The sequence below is a fragment of the Aythya fuligula genome, chromosome Z (genome assembly GCF_009819795.1).
Source record: "Aythya fuligula isolate bAytFul2 chromosome Z, bAytFul2.pri, whole genome shotgun sequence".
Taxonomy (NCBI): Eukaryota; Metazoa; Chordata; class Aves; order Anseriformes; family Anatidae; genus Aythya; species Aythya fuligula.
The window spans coordinates 50539674-50561961 of NC_045593.1; the positions used below are offsets into that span (position 1 = coordinate 50539674).

Genomic DNA, 22288 nt, shown 5'->3' on the forward strand with positions numbered 1-22288 from the left:
TTGTGCTGGAGGCCCCATGCAGTATTCCAGGTGGGGCCTCAGAAGAGCAGAGTAGAGAGGGACAATCACCTCCCTCTCCCTGCTGGCCATCCCTTTTCTGATGCAGCCCAAGATGCAGTTGGCCTGGGCTGCAAGTGCACACTGCAGGCTCATGTCCAGCTTCTTGTCCAGCAGGACCCCCAAGTCCTTCTCCATAGGGCTGCTCTCAAGTTCTTCTCCCAGTCTATATAAAAAACCTGGGATTGACCCAGCCCAAGTGCTAGTGAATAGGCATTCACTGCACTATTGCAATGAAATTGCAAATAAAAATACAGAAAAAATATAAATTCTGATCTCTCTATTTTAAGTGCATTTCTTAAGCAAAAGCATGTAGTTTCTAAACTGTTTGTATTCTTTTAAAATCAGGTGCCCACTCACTGCAGTCAGCAGTGAAACACAGGAGCCTGACAAAAGTCCCTCTAAGTGCCACAATTTTCTGTGTAGTGTTATATGTTGGGCATCAGTTTCATGTGACTACCTCTTCACAAACCAGCTTAAATCAATGAACCCTCTGATATTTCACATAATTAGAAATATCACCTGATTGTAAACACAACAACTCATGGAGTCCATTTGTTTAGCTCATGTCACTGTCTCCAGGAAAGTCAATGTGTTTTGATTACTATGTACTTGCCCTTTGATCTCCAGAAGAATTCATTAAAACTCCTAAACCAATAATCAAAAACTGAAATTATGTTGCACCTCCAGACTCCCCCCCCCCCCCCCCCCCCCTTTTTTTTTTCCCTGCAGGAAGCTCTTGCTCAGGTTCTGATTGATTAAGCTGTGGCTATAAGGAACCAAAAAACTATTTAAGCACCACCTGTGATAAAGGAAAATGCACTAAAATGCATTCTGGAGAAAGCAGGAAAACCCAGCAGGAGAAGACCACTGGCTACCAACTGAATTGTCTGGACTCCTCCAGTGCTGAGTGGATCACTCGGTATTAAAACATGTTATGCATATTTTTCTGAGCAAATTACAACATCCTGAAGGAAAACCCAGAAGAGAGAATGCTTGGCTGATGTCTCTAGTGACTGACCCAGAACAGGGGATTTTGAGATGTTTTATTAACATCTCCAAGTCATAAAAGACTAGTTAGCATTTCTCTTGTAGCCAGGCAAGCAAACAAGGAGAATTATACATCACTCATGAAATTGCAGGTTTGCTTACAAATTTAACTTCAATATTATTGCCAGATTCTACTAAACTCATCTTGATAAATCAAATCCTATTTCCTATGTCAAGCACAGCATGCATTTTATAATTCTCATTATACTACCTTAATTCTCACTGCATAAGACATGAAGCATTGAGAGAGTCAGTAAAGCATGAGAAATAGTACTGAGAGTACAAATTCCCTTTGCATTTTACACGTGGTAGCTCTGCAGATCAAGTCCATCCCCCTATGCATTCAAGAGTTTGTAAAATACAGAATTTCTTACAATCACCTTGGTAATACAGATCCTTTATCAGCCTAAATTCCTTTTAAATATATTTCCTTGCTCTTATTGTTAGTTAAAGTAGTTTCAGTATAACTGCTGCTGATTTTTATTTGAAAATTGGTTCATTTTTTTCTCTTCTAATAGTTGGAAATCTTTGCAGTTTTCTAACCTGAGTTTATTCACAGCTATTATTTTAGACCCATCTGATCCTGAGTCTGCATTGTTTTATTTCTTGGCCAGCTTTCCAGCTCCTTAATATTCACTCCATTGTTTTTATAAAAAGCAATCATACTCTATCGCAGTTTCTACTGTGTGAAGATAAACACACTTGCCTTTGATCATTGCTTGATGAAACAGGCTTTACTACTATAATTATCCTTGTAGCCACCACTGAATTATTCTCTCTGATCATCAGCAAGCCATATTGCAGCTCTCATTTCACCATAGCTGTGTGAAATTTGACCAATTAGAGGTTTCTTTCATACCTACATCATGCTTGATAGCTCATAATGATCCTGCAATCAGCAAATACACAATTGTTTCCTCCTCCTGTCACTGTGAGCTAAGTCATTAGGACACTAGAGGAAATCTGTAAATGTAATAAGTCACACTGAATGCTACACCTGCCTTTAGTCTGTGTAATTCTCCTGTGACTCCTAGCTCAGAATTTACTGCTACAGAATGGTCAAATCCACAAGTGCTGCCTACAATTATTTTTTCCTGTTTAACGTAAGGTTCCTCCTGACTAGGATTGTCCAGAAGCTACCAGCAAACTTTACTCACTTCACTTCACCTCACCTCACCCCACCCCCATCCTCCTTTGAAAAACATCAAATCAAAGAAAAAAAAAAGTTATTTATGATCTAAAACATTACCTTTTGCTCATATTCATATGAACACAAATCACACTGAAAAACACACAACATCTACTGGAATCCCATCTCTTGCTCTGCCAGCTAAATTTGTGAGAGTATGACTTAACATTCCTACCAATTTAAACCATCAGCACCCAGCTTCACATGGAAAATTAAGTCTTCGATAAGTGGGAAGACACAGTACAATGGGCAAATTTAGGATCATTACGATCAATATAGGATTGTCATAACACGATTCCTACCATTTATTATTTTCAATTTGTTGTTTTAAGGTCATTCTTACATTTAACATTCTATTTTTTTTTTTTAAGAAGTACCCTTTTTTGCCCCCTGCCCCACCCCTTCCCCCACCCCCCAGATTTCCTAGGTATAACTAGTTTTGTCTGTTAATCTTTAATACTACTTTCTTTTCCTGTGTTGTAAAGCATTCAATACATGTTACTAGCTACAGTGGTGAAAATTAAGTTTCTCCTAAGTAATGTGCCAGCAGGTTCTATACAACACTATAAGCCTCCAAACATTCCTAAAAAAATTTAAGAAGAGGTTTACTGAAATTAAACACATGTTATTCTTTTCACAGATTTATTGCTTCAACAGCACATTGTAAATGGACTCTGCTGTGTGCTTTTTTTTTTTTTTTTTTTTTTTTTGGCAGCAATTACCCAGAAGTATAGTTGAATTGCAGTTTGCTTTAGTCAAATTAGTTGTGTCAAAACACTGGAAGAGGCTCAATGCTTTAAAACTCAGAACTCATCCCAAACCCTTTTAAGTCTTGCACTGAGAAGGCATAGCATAGCTTAAACATACATAAAAAATTGCAAAATCACTAGTGAACCATAACTCAAATTTCAAAATATTAAATGTTAAAAGGAGGTAAATAGGACATTCATGTCAAGCGAAACCTTATAGTTCTTAAGATGACTCTTTCTGGAACAAGTACAGAAACCTTTATAAACAATCGCTACCCTACGCAGCCTATCCCTTGTACAGAATGACTGTATGCTGTTCTTTCTCTCCATACAGACAAGTCCAAATCTGTTCCAGTTTGAAGTAACTGAAGTATCTTTAATAATAACTCATTGAAAACTACTATCATACAGCAATTTTAAGTGTCATCTTCAGATGTGTCAAATGACAACAAATGAATAATAATGAACGTTAATTATAAGATTCTAAGGCTAAATGTGCCATTCCTGCTACATAGTCTGTTTCTCCAAAAACTGGATGGTAATCAAACCAACTGTGTCTAACTGCAGATAACATAATCCCAGCGTGGCCCATGAAGATAATTCGATTGCCTAATGATTTGCACTACTAGTCACTGCAGATAAATTATTATTGTTGTTGTTGTTGAAGTATGACCGGACAAAGAATGTTGTTTATTAGGCAGATGAAAGTACAAGGAAGAGGGTCAACAGGAGCCCTGGCACTATACTGAAACCACAGAAAGGTCTATCTTGGTTTTGGCTGGGACAGAGTTAATTTTCTTCATCGAAAGAAGAAAAGATATGGTGCTACATTTTGAATTTTTGATGAAAACATTGTTAATAGCACAAACATGTTTTAGTTGTTGCAGAGCAGTGCTTACACAGAGTCAAAGTCTCTTCTGCTTCTTATGTTGTCCTGCCAATGAGGAGGCTGAAGGTGCACAAGAAGTTGGAAGGGGACACAGCCAGGATAGCTAAACCCAAATGATGAGAGGTATATCCTGTACCATTTGATGTCTTGCTCAGCAATAAAAGCTGGGGGGAAAGAGGGTAGGGAAGGCATCATTCTGAGTTATGGCATTTGTCTTCCCAAGGAACCGTTATGCATGATTTCTGATTCTCTCCCCTATTCCTCTGGAGCAACTGAGCAAGCAGTTGTGTGGTGTTTAGCTGCCTACTGGAGTTATACCACAATGGAGATACTGTTTATTCACATGACCTCATTTTCAGTGCTATATAACATATACATTTAAAATATATGTATGAATAGTTATCAGCAGGAATCATGAAATTCAGCATGGATGAATGCCAATTCCATCCCTTGGGACAGATTTGACCTTATTCTGGCAATAAGAGATGATCACTGCCTACATCAACCACATCACCTGTCATGGAAGGGACATGTAATTGGCTGTGGTAGTGTACTAAGTTGATACTGTCCTGATCTCCAAATTCTAGTCCAATTCTGTTATTTACTTTTTCTTCTCCCTTTGTTTGAAGTTTTGCATTCTAATCTTCTTCTGTCACTGACTTGAAATATAAATTTGGCCAAGAGATTTATGCTTATGTATTCTTAAGTAGCATTCAGTTTGGGGAGTGTATATGTGTATGATGAATAATAACCTTAAGAGTTTCAAAACCAGTGGCTGTATGTTAAGTTTTTGACATAACCCACAATTTAAAGCCCAGATTTCAATTGCAACATCTACAAAACAAACAATTGCAGTTACATGCAAATATATATACATGAAAAATGTTTGACAGATGCATAAATACTGCCTTTTTTCCCCTGTAACCATGTTATACAGCTAATATTAGTGTGTAAATAAACTTTTTTTTTTTAAAACTAGCTGCAATCTGTTTCCCCACAGCTAAGTATCTACTTACCTACCAAATGATTATATTCTATATCCTTTATATAAAAGGAAGAAAGAAGGGGAGAAATACAGGGAAGAGAGAAAAGCACTATACAATATAGAGATGATCTGGACTTTAAGGTCGCAGTACATGAAATTCAATTTTCTTTCAAATACACAGTTTCATATACACTCAGGAGAAGAATTCCATAGATACATCATTAAAACAGTAAATTCAAAATTATTAATAACTGAAGGCTTATACATACAAACTATAAATTAAGAAATGCAGACGTACCAGTGGCATATGCTCTTATTTCTTTTCATTATGCACCACTCAAAGTTCATGAGGTACCAAAAGCATACTGCTCTCAGCAAGAGTGACTTAATTTTATAAAATTTTAAAATTTAGTTAGCATTTCTAATCCATTGTTGTAACAGAAAGTCATTTTTTACATTACGTATGTGAGGGTCAATTTAAGATCTGTTTTCAAATGCACTAGGTTCATAGAATCATCGAATGGTCTGAGTTGGAAGGGACTTTAAAGATTGTCTAGTTCCTACACCCCTGCCATGGTTTCAGGCACCTTCTGTTAGACCAGGTTGCCCAAAGCCCCATCCCAGCTGACCTTGAACACTTCTAGGGATGGAGCATCCACAACTTCTCTGAGCAACCTATTCCAGTGCCTCACTACCCTCATAGTGAAGATTTTCTTGCTAATATCTAATCTTAACCTTCCTTCTTTTGATATAAAATCATTACCATCACTACACATCCTGGTAAAGAGTCTCCTTCCATCTTTATTGTAGACCATCTTTATGTTCTCCACTGTAAATTCTCCCTGGAGTCTTTTCCTCTCTAGGCCAAAGAACTCCAACCCTTTCAGCTTCTCTTCATAGGAGAGGTGCTCCATCCCTCTCAACATCCTTGTAGCCTGGACTTGCTCCACCAGGTCCATGTCCTTCTTATTTTGGGAGCCCCAGAACTGAATGCAGTACTTCAGGTGCGGTCCCACGAGGGAGGAGTAGAAGGGGAGAATAACATCTCTTGACCTGCTGACCGCGCTACATGCAGCCCAGGATACATCTGGCTTTCTGGACTGCAAGCAAATATTGACAGCGCATTTGAGCTTTTCATCCACCAATGGCTTCAAGTACTTCTCATCAGGACTGCTTTCAATTCACTCATCAGCCAGTCTGTACTGATGTTTGGGATTGCCCTGACCCAGGTGCAGGACTTGGCCTTGTGGGACTACATGAGGTTTAGATGGGCCTACCTCTCAAGCCTGTAAAATTCCTCTGGATGACATCCCTTTCCTCTGAAGTATGAACTGCACCAATCAGCTTGGTGTAATCTGCAAACTTGCTTCAATCCCACCATCCACGTCACCACTGAAGACATTAATCACTACCAGTCTCAGTACGAGCCCCTGAGGATCACCACTCATCATTGGTCTCCACCTGAACACTAAGCCATTGACCACAACTCTTCGGATGCAGCCATCCAGCTAATTCCTTACCCACTGAGTGATCCATCCACCAAATCCATGTCTCTTCAGTTTAGAGACAAGGATGTTGTGTGGGATCATATCACAAACTCAGGTAGATGACATCCATTGCTCTTTCCTTGTCTACCAATGCCATTACTCTGCCACAGAAAAGAAACTGAATAAAATAGATTTTTAAACTAACCTAAATTCAAAATTATATATTTGCTCAAGATAACTATGCAAGGGTTGACTAACACTAAGAATAGCTAAGAGACACTAAGAGACAGCTATTGTCAAGCCAGACTTAATCAGTGGTGCAGCTATCAAATATGCATAATATCCACAGCTGCACATAAGATATACCCCGCAATCCTAAATAAAACAAGTATGATACTTACAACCTCAAACGCCTAACACAATACAGGTTTTACAGGAACCATGACCATGTCACAAAACATCACCTATTCTGCCAGCTCACCAAATAATAAATTCCTGGTCTGTCTCTGACCATTTCTGCCTTCATTCTGTGGCTCCTATTCTATTATACCAGATCTCACAACCGATTAATACAGCTATTTAGGTTCTGAAGTTATTCCTACCACACAAACAGTTTTATTTCTGTCACAGAAGAAACAGAAGCTCAGAAGAAAGACTAGAAAGACTTAAAGGCTTTCTATTGAGCTGAACTGATAAAAGAGTTATCTTTTGCTCACAAACCTTGCCTAACATGGAGTGTTTATTGTTTGTAAAGAATAAGGATACAAAAGAATATCTTATGTCTCAGTCAAAGCCATTGTGCTCATGCCAACTATAATTAAGCCATGATAGAGCAGTACGAGGGTAACCATATTATAAGTTAGATCAGAGTAGACTTTCTCAATTTTAGAAAATTAAAAGTTCTCAAATTTAGAAAGTTAAAAGGAAAGACAAATGAGATAATTGTTACAGATAAGTCATTTTATGGATGCAAGTGATCAACTACTGTGGTAACTCTCAAAACTCGGTCTGCTCCGGTTAATATATGCTCAATAAAGCAAGATACAAAATAGTATATACATAATAGTGATAATATATATATAATATATATTATATATATTTATATAATATATAGATATATATAACGAGACATTATATAATCAAGATTCTGCTTTTACGGGGTATAGAAAGATACACTACCTATATCTTTAGGTTGCAAAATCAATTGTTACCCCTCCCTCCCCCCCCAAAAAAATAATTAAATTAACTTTATATATATATATGGCAACTCACTAGGGCCTATGCCTTCAGTTTTGTTTATCAGTAATATATGCATACATGTTAAGTTAAAAATTATTTGCAATGAACTGGTTTAGTGATATTCCAGATCATTTATTATCTAATGACATTTTGGTTATTACTAATATTGTACAAGAAAGTCCTTTTGTATAGGTAAGTATGACTAGTCCTCGAGAAAGCAATACCTATGGAAATCTATCACATTTGGAAAAATGCTTGCAACTAAAGACAAAGTGCTTGTAGAGACTCAATGCTTGTTTCTTTAGAGCATTTTGGTGTAATATAAGTAACTTCAGCCTTCTTGAGGTAAAACTAAAAACCACTTTTCTGAAGTATGAATCAAGCTGTTGTACATTTAGCTAATGAAAGAGCATTAACCTTATTTCTTTACTGCAAGCCTGGATACAACCCCATCAGATACTACAATGATATTTTAAACAGGTAAAAATGTAATTGTAAATGAAGGATGAGTACAAAACATTCGACACTGAGCACCATGCAGGAGATGTAAATGGGAAGTAGCAGCAACTGCATAACTAAGCTACAATAGATACAACGCCTAGGCTAGTACCACAAAGACCAAAGCATGGGATCCATATTTAAATTGACTTCTGGGTGTGAAACATTCAGATAGTGCATACTGATGATCTATAATTGTTCAAACCCATGTGCTTTCATTGTAGCCACAGAGGGATGTGGCACATCTCCAAAACCCACCCATGACTGCCCACAGAAAAAGGTAATCTCTGCTAATCCTTATGAAATATCTATCCACCACTCCGCTATTTTGGTTTTGTTACGGGAGCAGGACTGAACTGCACTCAACGACTACTTAGTTCCAGGCAACACTCCACAAAGCTCATTTTCATTCAAATCTACAATTTGCCAAAATTACTAAGTGTGGAAAACAGAAATTCAAGACAGGAAAATATACTTATGGGCACAGAACTATAATTCAACAAATCAATTTACTCCATCTATAAAATAAAATAGTGCTTACGGTTTTATATCTCTCTGCAGAGTTAGATGAATCCAGAAGTGGTGGCTTAAAGAGAAATAAGTAAGACTCTCAGAATTTCTTATCACTAATTAAAAATGCTTAACAAAGTTAAAAATATGTAGAAGACATAACTCTATGACTTCTACCCAACCAAATTTGTATCTTTTTTTTTTTTGTATCAGGAAACACACTAGGACTATCTTCCAGAAATTGAAAAACTTAGTGTGTATGTGCATAATTGTATCCATTTTAACCTATAAATCCTCTTCTACTTCTAACACCCTAATGTGCATTACTTAAGGCAAGTGAGCTCATTAGGTAAAGAGCAAATTAAGCAAGACCACAACTAAAAATCGTCCTTAAAAGTATTTGTACACAACTGGCTTTATGCTCCCTGCACATGTCAAGAGTAAGAACTCACCCTCCACTCACTGCTGTATCTCAAAATAACAGGCATTCAGCTTTTTCTTGTACCTTACAATGTCCCTTTTTTTTCTCTGTCCCCCATCTTCAAAAGATAAATGAAGCACCTCATATGAGAAGCCTTGAAGCAGAGCTATACCTGAGTTTCCAAGGTTATAGTTTGATTGCCAGGCTAATCAGTGCTCATGTGATGAAAAAAGCACCGAGAAGCTTAAGCAGATCTGAAGAACAGCTTAATATTCTATTTAAAAGATGGCACTTACTCTAGCCATTACTTGAACACTTCAAGCCAGCACCCTTTTAAGCCCAGAGGACATAACAGGGTATTTACATGGTACTGAATCACAAAAGAGTTGTTCTCAGCTGAATTAACAACATCACATACAGTAACATCCATATTTTTTTAACACACTGCTGTCTAAATAAGTTTGACCTGACTTGACCCAGTTAAACTTCTGACATGTAATGAGAACTTAAGGTAGCACAGCTGAGATCATAAAACACGCATATGCAATTGTTGGAGGATAATCACACAGAAACTAAATCACTTCACAAGTCAGTTTTGGGCACATTTCTACATTTTTGGATGCAAAACTCATTCAGAAAATAATTCTGAACAACGTACTTACAGACCCAAGAAAAACATTCACAGCACGGTCTTCCAACAGATTTTACTTGTATTCACTTATGTGCAGATACACGTACTATTAGTAACTAATGTCATGATATTGATTCATCATATGTATACATGGTTCTACAATTAACACTAAAAATATATATATTTATAAAAAATTAGTACTTCCTTGCTTTCCTATGCCGTAACTAGAAGTGATAGAAATAACTGAGAAAACCAGATTGTCTGGGCAATGACAGTTTAACAATAAAAGGTTAACTGAACTAATACAACCCAGATGTATATGTGATTTTAAATCTAATATAGACATTTTGTGCTATTGATTTATAGAAGTTTGACCAACTGCTGTCTGGATATGCAGTATAACTCACATACGAACATGCTAAGCATATTTCACGCTATTTCAATTACATTCCTGCTTCTGCTAAACAAGGAGCAACCAACCACCCCTCACACTATACCCTGAAAGTCATCAGTGAGAGACCTGAATAAAGCAAGGAAAGGCACACACTCTACAGAAGAACTTTTATAAACATCCCACTCTCCCCAAAAATTCAGTTGGCTTTCAGTCATTCCTTTCTTCCGTCTTTTTCCCATAGCAAAAAGAGGTGTGCATCACTCCTGCGCTACCTCCACAGTTTCACAAACTTGTCCTGACATATCCTCAGCTACCAGCAACACCACAAATACCTCTCTCACACAAGATACTTTCTAGTGTTTTCCTTCTATTTCTTAGCTCCTCCATTTTTAATGGTATTACATCTTGGAAATCATGGATGCTTCTGTTTTTTTCCCTTCACAACTTATCATTAACTACCAAAATTAATTTTCATTCTTGCAGGTCTGAGGCATTGTTTTAAAGGAAAGAAAAAACTGTTCTTTAAAAAAAAAAAAGTGTTGAAACATAGAGAACGTATGCTCACTTTAAAAATCCTGACTCGTTTGCCATAGAATGTACAACTGGTGTGCACAATGAGGTATGGATAAAAGTCAGTGAAGGACTTGGAGAAAATACTAGCATCACTAGCCTTAACAGAAACAACTGAGAGAGGTTCAGTGCTCTGCCACTCTGCCTCTTCCTTTTAAAGCAGCTACATTCAAATTTTAGAGTGAAAACTTTACTCATTTATATAATCAAATATATCAATATATATAAATCAAATATAATTACCCATTTTTGTGATGTAACATCTCTCTTTGATGTCTTGTCAACTAACCTTGATAATTTTATATTTATTAATTAGAAGGGGTAGAGATCTTGAGTGACTCATAACAATCTCATTATTTTTTTTTAAATAAAGCTACACAGGAGATAGCATATTTCTCATTTCTAATCATGTCTTAGAAATATATTACAAAGGATGTGTTTGTATGGAAACTAAGCAACTTAAGAGAACAGAGGGCTATTATGAGCAGGATTGGATCACAAATCAAACCTGTCTCAGGATGGAGTGATTATATGATTACAGGAGAGCTCTTAGAAGGAGAAAGGAATCATTACCACATGGTCTGCGGCATCTTGGCCCAACATCTCACATACCATGCCACAGCATTTAATATTAAAGGAAACAAAGATCTTTATAGTTCAAACATAGCCTTAGCCCAAATCAAAACTGATTTTCTAAACCTTGCTGTATTAACACTACTGTTCCTATGTTTAAAAGATTTATCCTTATTATCAATTAAGGCTTCTCAGATACACAAAACAAAAATACACCCAAATGCTGTTTCATCCAGAAAGGTAAATGTCAATAGCAGCAGACTGTGGTCTCAGAACTCAAGAAGGAAAATAAAAAAAAGTTTTTAGTCCTTTATCTTTACATAGATCTTTGTTGGTTTGTATTTCTTAATGATGCTAATCAAACATTTAAAGTGATGCCATCTTCAGTTCTCATTTTCTTTATGGAAAAATAAAAATTAACAATATTTAGTAGCTCTGTTTATAATTAACTTGCTGCTCAGTTAGGATAAAGCAATGTTATAAATAGTGCTTTGATTGTACCTATACACCAGTTATTCCAGTTGGTCATAGTCGCAGTCTTGGTTTTAATTTTCTATGGCTTCTCTACTTATTTCAGTTATTTTTCATTAGCTGTTCAAGGTGAGATTATATTGATGAGATTTTAATAAAACAGAGATGTTAACCAACATAACAGGTACAGTTGTGCTGGAGGAAGGCAGATCACTAACCATGCCGAAGCAGCCTCACGTGAACAACCTTTTTGAACTGCCGTGTTGGGAGACCAGACTTCTGAGTGGCCTCTTCTCCTCTTTCCCATGGTCACGTTGCCATATACCTCCATGAGGAGCAAACCTGACTTAGATTCAACCTGTGCATTGAAAGAAAGGGCAATCTTCCAGAAGCACCACCATCCTTCATCCGTTCTTCTACCACATGCAGAAGTGCAAAACCAAAATTTTGGTCTAACATTTCATTTTTCCAGGTTTGTTTCTGTTTTTCTGCAAAGAAACCTACTTTTGAAACAGATCAAAGCTATTTTCCATTCAGGACTGACATCACCATACATGCCTTACCTAGTCCATCTATTTCTACTTCTATTTTCTACTTTCTATTTCTAACAAGTTTGGTATTGATTGTTTAATGATGTTTAAAACACAAATAAAACGTAGCAAGTTAAAGTCAACTAAGCAAAGCTCTGGGAACCTGTGACCTCTCCATAACAGATAATCACAGAGTACCCTAATTCACAGACCAATACTAGGCAAACTGTGTAAGTAATATTATAGCATTTTAAATAGGTAACTGAAAATATATATATTAAAAAAAAAAAACACTAGTGATTTCTCACATCCTTTTGTCCTGAATTAGCCCTATTATTATTTTTTTTTAATAAAGAAGGGATCTAAAAAAAAGATTTTCTAAATAATCTAAAAAATAATAATCTAAAAAAAAATTAATAAACATATTTTTTTGCATATATGTGTTATGTCTTTCATTTAAGAGTTCCAAGAAGCTGGATGTCTAGGGTGCAGTGTATACTGTATTTTATCCTGGCAGCTTTCAGTACAATTTCATTTAATTTTATATATCCATTTTTAGGGCCAGTCCTCTTCAATGTCTTTATAAATGATTTGGACGTAAGACTAGAAGGTGTTTTGAGCAAATTTGCCGATGACACCAAACTTGGAGGAGTTGTGGACTCAGATGAGGGTGGAAAGGCCTCGCAGAGAGATCTGGACAGATTGGAGAGCTGGGCAATCACCAACCACATGAAGTTTAACAAAGGCAAGTGCCGGGTCCCGCACCTGGGATGGGGCAACCCTGGCAATACATACAGACTGGGTGATGAGACGCTGGAGAGCAGCCCCGCAGAGGGGGATCTGGGGGTTGTGGTTTCCAGCAAGTTGAATATGAGCCAGGAGGGCCAACCATATCCTGGGATGCAGCAAGCACAGCATTGCTAGTTGGTTGAGGGAGGTGATTGTCCTGCTCTATTCTGCACTGGTCCACCCTCAACTCGAGTACTGTGTGCAGTTCTGGTCACCACAGTACAAGGACATTAAACTGTTGGAGAGTATCCAGAGGAGGGCAACAAAGATGGTGAAGGGCCTAGAGGGGAAGACGTATGAGGAGTGGCTGAGGGTACTGGGACTGTTCAGCCTGGAGAAGAGGAGGCTGAGGGGGGACCTCATCACTGTCTACACCTTCCTCGCAAGGGGAAGTGGAGAGGCTAGTGACCTATTCTCTGTAAACACCAGTGATAGGACCTGTGGGAATGGTGTTAAGCTGAGACAGGGGAAGTTTAGGCTGGACATCAGGAAGAGGTTCTTCACCAAGAGGGTGGTTGCACATTGGAACAGGCTCCCCAGGGACGTAGTCATTGCACCAAGCCTGTCTGAATTTAAAAAGCAATTGGACTGTGCACTTAGTCACATGGTCTAAATTTTTGGGCAGACCTGTGTGGTGCCAGGAGTTGGACTTGATGATCCTTATGGATCCCTTCCAACTCGGGATATTCTATGATTCTATGATATCCTTTTTTTGCAATGTCAAACTTTAGCCCTTATGTATCAAATGGACCATGAATATTGATAATGATCTTTCTCTTTCCCTTTCTCTAAAAAATTATTAGCAATCTAGGACAATGGACATTTTATTTCATTGCTGTCATTCCAGTACAATTTCATTCTGCTTGTTCTGAGACAATTTGCAAAGTCAGACTATTCTCAGTGGTTCAGCTTTGTAGAGACTCTATTAAGTGTCCTGAACTTAACAGTCTAATGGGTTTAGAGTATCTTAAACATCTACGCCCAACAATGCACCTTCATGTGTCATTCTCCTGGTTTAAGTAAATACTACTCATCTTCAAAACACAATTTTTGTCAGAAGTAAAAATTGGATACATTTCATGTAATGGTTGTTCAGAATCTTATGAAGTACCAAATAAGCATTCCATAAGCTAACATGTCACGTAGGTTTTTGTTTTGTTTTGCTTTAATATCCTAATTTGTTTCAGTTTTATTGTAAAATAGGGCATTATCATCAAAACATGTTTGTTAACATGTCATCATCCAGTGATAGCTGGCATGTCTCTTCATGATGCAGAACTACTGATATCCACTTTTTTGCACTATTGCTACAGACAGTGCAGCTATAGTAAATATGTGATTCCTTGTCTATAATCGACTGACAAGATTTTGAAATATATGGTTTTGAAAGGCAATCAGGACTAAAAAAAAAAAAAAAAGCTGATAAGCACCATACACTTTCTAGAAAATGGGCCCTTCCTTGGATTGGATTGGAGATATCGTATGACTCAATCCCACTCAACTCACTGGGAAAATGCACATTACATTCCATTGTAAACAGTATTTTGACATTAACTCTTCAAAAGAGATTTAGATTACCATAAATATACCCTTGTACATTTTGCATTCTTATCAGTGAAATTACTGAACCACACAGATGAATTTCAAAGCTTCTCCCTCATAAATTAACCCAGTGTAGTTTAATCTGTTCAGATAGATCTCCAAGCAAGTTCTGTTAGTGAACTCTAGGCACTCTAAGCACTGCTCCATACAGAATAGCTGTATGGAGCTGCATTCTCCTGTCCCTCCTCTGTGTAATGTTTGCTCCTGTTTGCATTTCCTAACAGTCTAAACATATTTCATTATTTTAGGTATGACAGAGAAAAAATAAATAAATAAATAAATAAAATTATTTCTCTACATAGCTGTTCTCTATTTATTGCAGACTGCTTCAGTTAAAGGACAGGAAAAAAAAAAGGAAAAAAAAAGGAAAAGGGAAAAGAAGGGAAAAGGAAAAGGAAAAAAAGACACTGGTGAAATCTCTGTTCATCACTTCCTTAGTACAGAGTACTATGTAAGCAATGCAGTGCTAAGAAACAATGGTATTAAATGTCTCTCTGAAATGAAAAAAGTAGGTGATAAAGAACACATTTGTGGTATTTACAGCTGTCTTCTGGGAAATGTAGTGAGACTACCTCAACTCCCATGCTAGCAGCAAAGCAAATTGCTGGCAGAACCAGTAGCCAAATTTCTTAATTCTATGCCCACAGAAAGCTTCTGCTACAACATGCTCTAAAAGAATCACCAGTTGTAAGTTGATTTATATTACCAGTTAAAAATAAAACTGTTCAACAACATTTTTTTTTTCTTATTTCATATATTATGGCAAAACACAAGCAAGCAGTGGAAACAACTATTTAAATAATTAATGGTCTGGTTCTGCAGTTCATCTCTTTCACAACAGCAGTCTCATTGGCATCAGCAGGACTGCTTGCATCCTGGTATTTGGCTAATGATGAACAACAAGCAGGCAGTCAGCATACAGATGGAGAATTCTTGGAAACTTCTCCTTATTAATCTTCCCATAGCACCCATACAAAGTACCACAGACCAAAACATACTCAGCAAATCCCACTGAGCTACAAAAGGATGTAAAAACTCACAGGTGCTTTACCAAGGGGTTGGAAAGGGCTGTCAGCATAGATTATGTGAGCTCTGAGATTACACTGAAGTTACAGAATCAGAATCACAGAATGGTTTAGGTTGGAAGGGACCTTAAATACCATCCAGTTCCAACCTCCCTGCCATGGGCAGGGACAACTTCCACTCCACATTGAGCAACCAGGTTGCTCAATGCCCCACCCTGCCTGTCCTTTGTTGTTGTTGTTGTTTGTTTGTGTGGTGTTTTATTGTTGTTTTAGTTGTTTTTTAGTTTGAGTGTTATCATGTGATGGAGTTTCTTTGCACTTCATATGCATATCATCTTTAGTTTGATAAGAAAATATCCATCGTTTTATGTTTCCTTCATTTCACAAGACAGGCTGTCAGATGAAGCCAATGTTGACAAACAGAATTTGATTAGCAGTTATCTTGGGGTACAACTCTCATTTTCACTATAATAATATTGATAATAATATGTGAATAATCATATTCACAGGATTAACATACGTTACAATCCCCATTATTATCATCCATCCACACTGCCTTTGACAAATAGCTCAAGGAAAAAAAAAAAAAAAAAAAAAAAGCAAAGCAAAACAAAACAAACAAACAAAAAATTATCACTGAAGCTTTCAATAGCTGTTAAGAACTATGGGGAGGCTTTAATGTTGTGCTTCACCCAACCTGCAACCAGTGAACTACTCAAAATACATCTAAATCCCACTCCAAGAGGAGAAGGTGCCTAAACTATCTGTAAGAGAATTCCTCTATCTTTCTGCCTAGAATAGGGGCAATTAGAGGTCCACAGACCTCTATTATTCCGCAATCTCACTGGCATGTCAGGCCTCTCCATGCCTTACCGATGAAGCTGGAACCACCACTGACATCCCAACTGGGATGGCACCACAATTTTATCTGTTTGTTTTTCTTCCTTTTACTGAAGACACTGTACCTTTTCACAACACTAGCCCTACAGCAAAATTTCCCATCAGCTATGCATCTACCTCACCATGTATTATATCATGCCAAACCTTTTCTTTTGGCCTTTACTATTCTTCAGCCTTCCTCCTGTGTATCACAGTCGCTGTTGTCTGTCAGTCTAGAGTTACTTTGCTTGCTAAATAAACAGATTCACTAAAAGGCTACTAGCTACAAAGCAGAAAAAAAAGACAAGTTGAAGTTTTGTTGTTAAAGACTGTATTTTACACTGAAAAGAAAAATTGATGAGTGGAATCTAAATGGCATAATGTGTCTTATTGCTAACTTCTTTGGTTTTGCACAGTGTATGCAGTCTATCAATCCTAGTTCAAAGTTCGCAAGTTTTTGAAATGAGCATCCATGTAAGACATTCATACTACATTTTCTCTGAAATTTCATTATATTTAAAATGGAATTTAAATTGTAACAGAGGTAACCACAATAAAATACTTGTAGGATCAAGTTTCAATGGGTTTTTATATCTTAAAACAAAAAAAATGTAGTCTGAACTATTGCTTGGCTTTTCTTGCAGGGAAAGGGCTAAAGGAAGCAGGACGGAATATGCAATGTATGTATGATGTTTTTTCAAGACTCTTGGAAACAGCAACTCACATATGTAATGGAGCCCAAGCAATGACTGAATAAAGAATGACAAATAACTTAAGATTTGTTATGACAACTTTTACATAATAGCACTGTGCAAATTTTTAACTATGTGCCTGATGCAGCAACACTCAAGAAGAACAGCTGCTTAACCATTTCACTGCAAACAAGACTAGGCAGTTGACAATCACAACACTGGTCAACATCAGCAACAGTTCTCAATTTTATTTGAGATACATAGAATAGCATTTGTATTTCAGCTGCAGCTTACTGAATGGGGAACATGATCTGAGCATGTGCATGCTTAGACTGCTGGTAGGCTGAAAGTAATCTGGTAATCCCAGGAAAAATCTGACTGATTCAAAAATCACTAACAGGACTTCTAGGGCACTGGGGTCTACTTAAACAATGAGTATCAGTTTATAAATTGAGTCAAGGGAATTACAGATACACAACGATGTACATCATTTTTGAGCAGATATTTGTGATAATTATTTCTTACTACCAATTTCTTTGCAAAAATTTTCTCCAGCCTAATTTTACCCACATGCAATATAGAAGAATGTAAAATTCTAACCAGAACAAGGAGTACAGAAGTCAAATGCTTTTGCAGAATATAAAAAGCCTTTATCTGATTGCTTCCAAATCACCCTCAGTTGACTTCCAATATTTTTCTCCACAATTAATTCTGCTACCATGATTTGGAAAATTTGACAAAACGTCAATAATTAGATGCCAACCACTTAGAGTTGTGTGAAACTTGGCGGTTTCACTTTGCAGGAGTGCAGGCAAATATTTTATTTGGTGTCAATCCATCTATGTTCCCTCTCCACCACTTTCAGTTTGGGTTTTGAGTTTTGAGTAAGTCCAAACAGGCAAATGAATAGGCAGTCAAAATTTCCACATTTTACCTGGTCTCACTTCACAACCATGCAAATAAAAACCAAGCAGGCATATCTTCATGAATTAACAATGGAACAAGTTAGATGTTCAAGTTTGGAAAGAAATACAAGAAATTATCTACCATGTGATTGTGGAGATTTACACCCAACCACCACCAAAAAAAAAAAAAAAAATACAAGCAGGGTCGTGACGACATTAATCCTCCCTAGTTCCATTACTCTTTGTATTCTATATTCTGTAAAGTGCTGCAGGCGTGTGTATTTATGATACTATATAAAGGCCCAAAATGAGAATAATAGTAATAATAATTGTTTTTGTTTTAAATCCTGCCAGCATTTTACATCATCCCAGCTGCTTTCTACTCTTTCCATCCACCCCCGAGTATCATGGGATTGCAGCTCACTGGATCACCACTGCTGTTGTCAGTGTGCCCAATTCTGGTCTTTATCTGGTAAAAATCAGGAGTGATCTAACAGAAATTACAGCAGGTGAAATTTTCTTTCAAATAGGTGAGGTAAAGGCAAATGTTCCTGAAGGAAAACCTATTCAGAAGGTCTGACTCTGTTGATGTTTCTTTTGATAACATATTCATTATGCACTTCAATTGAGAAAATGGAAGGAAGGGAGGGTATGGAATCCCAAATCCAAGTAACTATGGGTACGATATGTGTGGAGAAGTTGTGGGGTACTGCAAAAAGGACAAAGGGATGAGAGAATTGAAAGAATGAAGATGAGAAGGCAGACATAAGATATTGGTAGAAATAGGAAAGACAGAAAAGCCTGAAATCTGAGATGTAGAAGATTAGGAGGGGGACAAAAATTAGAATGGTAACTTCTATATGGAATGAAAATGAGGAAAAAAAGTGTGATATATGTACTGAAGAAGAGATGATAATACTGGAAAAAAGGAAGGTGAGTGAACTTGGTGGGTAATTACAGGTACACACTGAGAACCAAAATTTAATTAGGAATATAGATGAGAAAAGTTGAAGGAAAAGTAGCATTGGAATAAAAAAGAGATCAAAGGAAAAAAGGCATGGAACTGAGAGAAAGAAGTTCATCTGTAAATGCAACAAAAAAATCAAAACTTTACAGCCTAAAAGCAGAAGGATTTGAGAAAAGATTATGAATGGGTTAAAAAAAATTATGAATAGCAAAATGGTTAAAAATAAGGACAAGTAGAGGTATGACCCAAGAGGATATGAAAGACCTCAGGAAAGAGTTGTGAGTGAAAAACAGATGGAGATGATGCTGGGATGGAGACCTTGGTGCTGCCCCTGCATGCAAGGTCATCTTACCAATCCACCACAGGTGCTGAAGGAAGCGAAGGAGCCTGGGTAGCGAAGAACAGCACCGCTGTAGTAACAAGCTCTCTCAGGCTGCAGTTGTGCAGCACCAGGTGGGCTTTTGCCATCTCCCCCGAGCCGTTCCTCCACAGCAAAGCCAGGAGCCAGGAAGCGGCTGTCCCTCTTGAGCAGCAGGTAGAGCTCCCGAGCAAAGGCTGGGATCCTCAGCAGCACTTCATCTCCATCCTCTGCTGGAGGTGGTGGTGGTGGGGATGGTGCTGGTGGCAACTGAGAGGCAGCACCAGACCCCTGGGGCAGGGGGGACCAGTGGTAAAACTCCTGAGACTCATACTCATCCTCGGTGTCCTCTTCTTCTGCTGCCTCCCCTGCAGCCTGCCCCTGCCCCTCCACCGAGGAAGAGATGGAGCGCACTTCCCGGGAGCTGCCCGCCATCGGGCTGGGTGTGATGGGGGCGTTGGGGGTGCTGTTCCGGTTCCCGCAGTTGGGGTCGGCACTGCAGCCACCCCCTCCACCACTGCCTCCCGCTGGCTCCTGCTGGCCCCTGCTCCAGAGCGCAGGAAAGACAATTTCCCACTCCTCAGAGTCTTCCGAAGCATGGAGACCTGTGGGAAAGCCAGCAGATTCTTTAAATGAGTAGGGCACCCAGCTGCACACAGTGCCAGCCAGAAACCTGCACTATGCCTCACGACACGCTCCTTTGGGTTTCTAGCCCACCAAGCACACCACCCAAAACACAATGGGCTCTGTTTGGCCCTTCCATCCTGACCTTAGCAGATGGGCTAGATGCTAGATGTCCCTGTGCCTGTTCAGGGCGATCTGACACAGAGCAGTGTCCTGGTTAACACAGAGGGAGATGGCACTCAAACTGGGCAGAAGGTGTGTTTGTCCCAACAGCTGGGTATGTTCTGTGGGGCCATCATCTCCACTCAATAAGTTGCACAAAACCTTCTTCATTTAGACAGAAAAGTGGCAACTTTTCCTTTCCACAGAGCTCATATATATATATATAAGGGAAAAGTTGAGCAAAAAAAAAAAAAAAAAAAAAAAATTTGAAAATGTCAACCTTGCTCTCAGCACGTTCCATAAAACCCGCCGATTTCAAAAATGTAGCCAAATTCACTCACTCTCCACCGCTACACGCTTGCAAGTGCACGTACAAGTGGCAGACGCGTGCACACGCTGCATCACCGGCACTGTAACCGAACTCAGATACCACGAATGATGCCTGTGTACTATGCACACCATTATCACAACTGAACCAAAACTCGCGCCGTACTTCCATTATATAATAGCGCACACAGCCCATATCAGCCTGAGACACCGGGCGGCTTTACGCGCATCCCCAGGCGTTCGGCAAGCCGCACGACGATGACAGGGCTGCTGCTGGAAACCCGCGTCTCCCGCGCGGTGGGCCACCGCCGCTCGCACGGGACGGGCGCCCAGCAGCGGGCAGGCACCGGCGGCTACCGGCACCGGGAGCTACCGGCAGCCGGCCCTGGGCTCGTCCCCGCGGAGCGGAAGGCGCGCACTTACCTGCGGCCAGCCCGCTTGACAGCACGCACAGCTGGTAGAAAACGCAGCAGACGCGGCTCAGGCGCATCCTCCCGCCCGTCCCCATCGGCCCCGCTGCCGGCGGGGCGCCGCGGGCCGGGCCGGGCCGGGCCAGGCAGGGCAGGGCAGGGCAGGGCAGGGCAGGGCAGGGCAGGGCAGGGCCGGGGGGCGAGCGCGGAGCCCCGCGGAACCCCGCGAAGCGCGACCACCTGGGCGCCGCGGCACGGGCAGCGCGGGATGCGAAGCGCCCGCGGCGCGTCCCCGCCTGTGCCTGCGCGCGCGCGCCCGTGTGCGCGCGTCGGCGCGGGAGGGAGCGAGGCAGGGAGGCAGCGAGCGCAGGCAGCGCGGCCCCTGCGCGCACACAGCGCCCGGCGGCGGGCGGGCAGCTGCGCCCCGGCGGCGGCGGCGGCGACCGCGCTGCCCCCGCCCGCCGCTCGCCCCCACGGGGCGGGACGCGACGGGACCCGGCCCGCACCGCCCCGGCACGGCCCCGCCCCGCCCCGCCCGGGCGGGCACCCGCCGCCGAGTCCTCCCGGACGGGTGGCTCCCCGGGCACCGGGACGGGGGGAGACCCCGGAGCCCCCCGCAGACCCGGCGGGTGCGGGACGCCCACCTCCCGGCTGCGCGCTTCGCACTCAGCCCGCCTGCGGGCTGTGCCTCCGCTCGGGAATGGCGGGGAATCGCCGTTCCCAACCTATTTTTTGTTTTGTTTTGTTTTATTTTGTTTATTTTATTTTATTTTATTTTATTTTATTTTATTTATTTCACTGTATTTACATCACATTATTTTATATTATTATATATATATGTATATATTATATATATGTGTGTGTGTATATATATATATGTATATACACATATATATGTATATATATGCATACATGTTTTTGTACTTCTCTTCTAAACTCCTTTTGCCCCCATGACGTAGCCATACAGGGAAGCCCAACCCTTCACACCCCAACCCTAGTCAGCAGAGGAGCGATTAAATGAGGAGGCGAGCAAAATCTTTAAACGCACATCTAACATTAGCATGAGCTGCAGAAGCAACAGGTAAACATCTCCCTTTATAAGCCTGATCTCTTATCATAACTTCTGCTGCTTCACCTACTGTTGGTGGTGTCAAAGGTGACTAATTTGCCTTAGGGGAAAGCAGAGCACTCTACAGTGAAGAAGAAAGCCATCTGTGCTGTTAAGGGCAAGCTATGAAGTTGCAAGAATTCCTCCTAAAAGTTGGATGTTTAAAATGAAAAGGAAAGCAAACAAAAATCACATGT

General features: G+C 39.8%; 1 protein-coding gene across 1 annotated transcript in view; it reads right to left on the reverse strand.

Moving 5' to 3' along the window:
* The window catches only part of ADAMTS19 (ADAM metallopeptidase with thrombospondin type 1 motif 19), a 159098-nt gene extending 139155 nt beyond the window's left edge, over positions 1-19943 (reverse strand). The window contains exon 1 of the mRNA XM_032205788.1: positions 19455-19943. Within this exon, the coding sequence (XP_032061679.1) occupies positions 19455-19895 (441 nt within the window). The 5' untranslated portion in view covers positions 19896-19943. The remainder of the gene's footprint in view (positions 1-19454) is intronic.
* Positions 19944-22288: the final 2345 nt, after the last annotated feature.